Consider the following 3,406-nt stretch of genomic DNA (forward strand, 5'->3'; position numbering starts at 1 on the left):
TGAAGTCAGTCTCAAACAAAGGGAATTACGATTTTGGAGAGCTAAAGTGCGATTTTAACACCCAGAAGGCTGCAGCGGAGAGGATTTCATCATCTCTAACCCAGTTTATGTATGTTTTAATTCTTTCATTGATTATGCTATTTGTAAACTCAATTATGATTAGCTAAATCTCTTAGAGATTAGGTCAGAGATGAATCTATGTAACCCTAATTGATCATATGTTGCTGTGAAACTCTATTAGTTATTAATGAATTTCTAGTCTTTATTCAATTCAATTGTTCTTAATGCTTTTTATATCCTGATCAAATATAAACATGATTTTGTGAGAACAAATGACTACTGACCATAGCTTTCGACTTAGACCTAATTGAATTGTTCTAATAAACATGGTTAGTCTAGGAATGGATAATCGTTTGTTAGTGATATTAGGTTAACGTTCATAAAACCTTCAAGGATTATTAGACCACCTAAGGAATTAGGGGCTGTAGTTTAAGAAGAGGGTCCTAACTCAAGGGATTGATTAGGGCTAATTTTTTAACTATCGTGAAACTAGAGAATCATTAGTAATAATAGGTGCAGTAACCAATTAGGGGAAACATAGAGGATTCGACAGACCTGATCTCATTTCTCTCCATATTTTCTTAATCAAATCTATTTCTTTTATTTGATTTCATAAAATCAAGCCAAATCTACTGCCTAGTGGCAAACCAAAATAAACTTTTATACATCCTATTTTTATAACGCGATGGAATTATTGAAGTTAAAAACAGTCCTCGTGGGATCGATATTTTTACTACTTCGATAGTATTTGGTGCACTTGCCAAACATCTATCATATAGGAATGCTTGCTTCTAGGGTAGAAGTAGGTTTGACTCGGTGTTTTCTGATAGGCGTTTGGGAAGTGCACCAAATACTATCGAAGTCGTAAAAATATTGATCCCACGAGGACTGTTTTTAATCTCAATAATTCAACTACGTTGTATTTTAGAATGTATAAAAGTTGTTTTGATTTGCCACTAGGCAGTAGATTGGTTTGATTGCATAAAAGTAATTGTAGAAAATAGAATTGGTTTTCAAGAATAAGAGAGAGATGAGTTTAGGTCTTTCGAATCATCTATGTTTCCCCTAATTGTTATGTTGCACCTATTCGTATGAATGATCTTCTAATCCCACGATAGTTAACAAAATAGTCCTAATCAATCCCTTGAGTTAGGACCCTCTTCTCAAACTACAGCCCCTAATCCCTTAGGTGGTCAAATAATCTTTGAAGGTTTAAAGCACGTTAACCCAATATCACTAATAAACAATTATCCATTCCTAGACTAACCATGTTTATTAGAACAATTCAATAGGTCTAAGTCGAAAGCTATGGTCAGTAGTCATTCGTTCTCACAAAATCATATTTATATTTGATTAGGATATAAAAAGCATTAAGAACAATTGAATTGAATAAAGACTAGAATATCATTCACAATAAATAGAGTTTCACAACATAAGGTATCAATTAGGGTTACAACGAATCATCTCAGACCTAACCCCTAATGGATTTAGCTACTCATAATAGTGTTTACAAATAACATAATCATTAGAGGTAATAAAACATACACAAAGTGGTTGAAGGATGAGGAAATCGTCCTCCTGGTCTTCCTTGCAGTTGCGAAATCGCACTTTGCTCTCTAGAATTCGTAACCCCTGTTTTTGGAATAGACTTCAGCTTAAATAGGCACATAATATCGCCCAAGTCGTGTCACGTTTTAAGTGAATCGTGACACGTTTTCACCTTGAAGAGCAAGAAAACAAATTAGGGTTTCTCCAAATTGTGTCACGTTTTACCAATCGTGACACGTTTTACAATGTCGAACCAAACCTTTTGTTGCTTCCCAAATCGTGTCACGTTTCTGATAAATCATGACACGTTTTCATTCTTTGTGTTTTCTTCAGTTTTTCTGCTATTTTTGCTGCTTAAGTCTTCTTGTGAACTCCTTTTTGTGATGAAAATACATATAAAATTGCGTAATGACAAGATGTCATCATTTTCTGCCATTGGTTGAGGCGGTTTCCACCGTGCATCAAAAGATTAGAGTGAAAATGCTGTCTGTTTTCTATTAGTGTTTAGAAGAACACTGGCGACAGGCTTATGCTTCTTCTATAAGCTTCGGGTCTGTTCGCCGAGAGTTGGTCCTTAATGTCTGAGTTGGGTCTGTCTCCCTCTTTTTCCGCTGGTATTGTCCTGATCCCTTCCTTGTCGTGGTCTACCTGATAGGTGAAGGAAGGGTGGATCTGAATGTTGGATTCACTTTTCCCTTTGCTTTTTCAAGTTTTCATGGCGGATGAGGGAAACTCTTGGCAGGGAAAGGAGCCTTCTGAGGAGTTGGTGCAAGAGTCTGCTAAGAGGAAGAAGTTGAAGGAGCCTTCTGAGGATCCGATCACGCCGATTAAGGCCGTTCCCGTCCATTCTGAGAAAGGAGACTTCCTCCAGCTTCCTAAAGTGTGGTCCGAGCCGGAGCTGTGTGGCCCCCAGTCGACCCTTTTCTTGGATGATTCTGAGCTAAGGATTATCCAGGATCTGGGTCCAGCTGGCCGGAGTAAGGCGATAACTGATGGAGTTGTTGCCACTATGAAGGCTTTGGAGGTCACCGCTGCCCTGAACAACGCTTCACTGGATAGTGAAGATTGGGTCGATGCTCTGGCGCGAGAGAGGGATTCTTTGACCGCTAGGGTGGCCGTTCTCGAGGAAGATCAAAGGAGCAAGAGGTCAGTTGCGGAGGAGCGTGACCGTCAGCTTGCTTCTCTGAGGGAGCAGTTGTCTGGAGCTCAGACTGCTCTTGAGCAAGCGACCTTGTCTTCTCAGAAGCTGGCTGAGGAGAAGGCGTCTTTGGAGGAAGCTCTGAAGAAGGCGGATCTCCCAGGAGAGGATGAGGCGGAAGACCTTGCTGTCCTAGGACGTGCCGGCCTTGTGGACAAGATTGGTGAGCTGGAAGGAAGCTTGGTGGAAGCTGTCCAGCTTGGCTTCGACCGGGCAGTGGCCCAGCTGAAGGTGGTGAACCCAGGTATCGAGCTGAATGTCGAAGGAATTCATCCCCTCAGCGAGGTGAAAGATGGTGTGATCACTCCGCCTCCTGATCCCGAGGAAGAAAATGGGCATGTTGATGAAGCCCATGCCTGATGAGGCCTTGTAATTAATCTCTTCTTCAACAACCAAACTTGTAATGACATTGTGAGCCCTTAGTGGTTTTAGCACCTTTATAATATAATTATAGTATTCTCAATTACACTTGTATGATTTGTTTTCAAGTATAATGTTTTGTATTTGAATGCTCGCTGTGTGAGGCTTTTTGATACTGTTTGAAGTATTTGTTTGAGAGCGAATTATCTATCTTGTGTGTTCGACAGACTGCAATAATTT

At 40.0% G+C, this 3,406-nt stretch overlaps 1 protein-coding gene across 1 annotated transcript; it reads left to right on the forward strand.

Moving 5' to 3' along the window:
- The first annotated feature begins 2,323 nt into the window (after positions 1-2,323).
- Positions 2,324-3,166, forward strand: LOC146907430 (uncharacterized). Its single transcript, XM_085729104.1, has one exon. The coding sequence runs from the start codon at positions 2,324-2,326 to the stop codon at positions 3,164-3,166; it is 843 nt and encodes a 280-aa protein (XP_085585230.1).
- Positions 3,167-3,406: the final 240 nt, after the last annotated feature.

This window comes from Medicago sativa, chromosome 7 (assembly GCF_051527215.1).
Source record: "Medicago sativa cultivar Bolivia chromosome 7, Bolivia_mono, whole genome shotgun sequence".
NCBI lineage: Eukaryota > Viridiplantae > Streptophyta > Magnoliopsida > Fabales > Fabaceae > Medicago > Medicago sativa.

Coding starts and splice junctions, on each gene's coding strand:
- LOC146907430 (XM_085729104.1), top strand. CDS start 2,324: ATGGCGGATGAGGGAAACTCTTGGCAGGGAAAGGAGCCTTCTGAGGAG.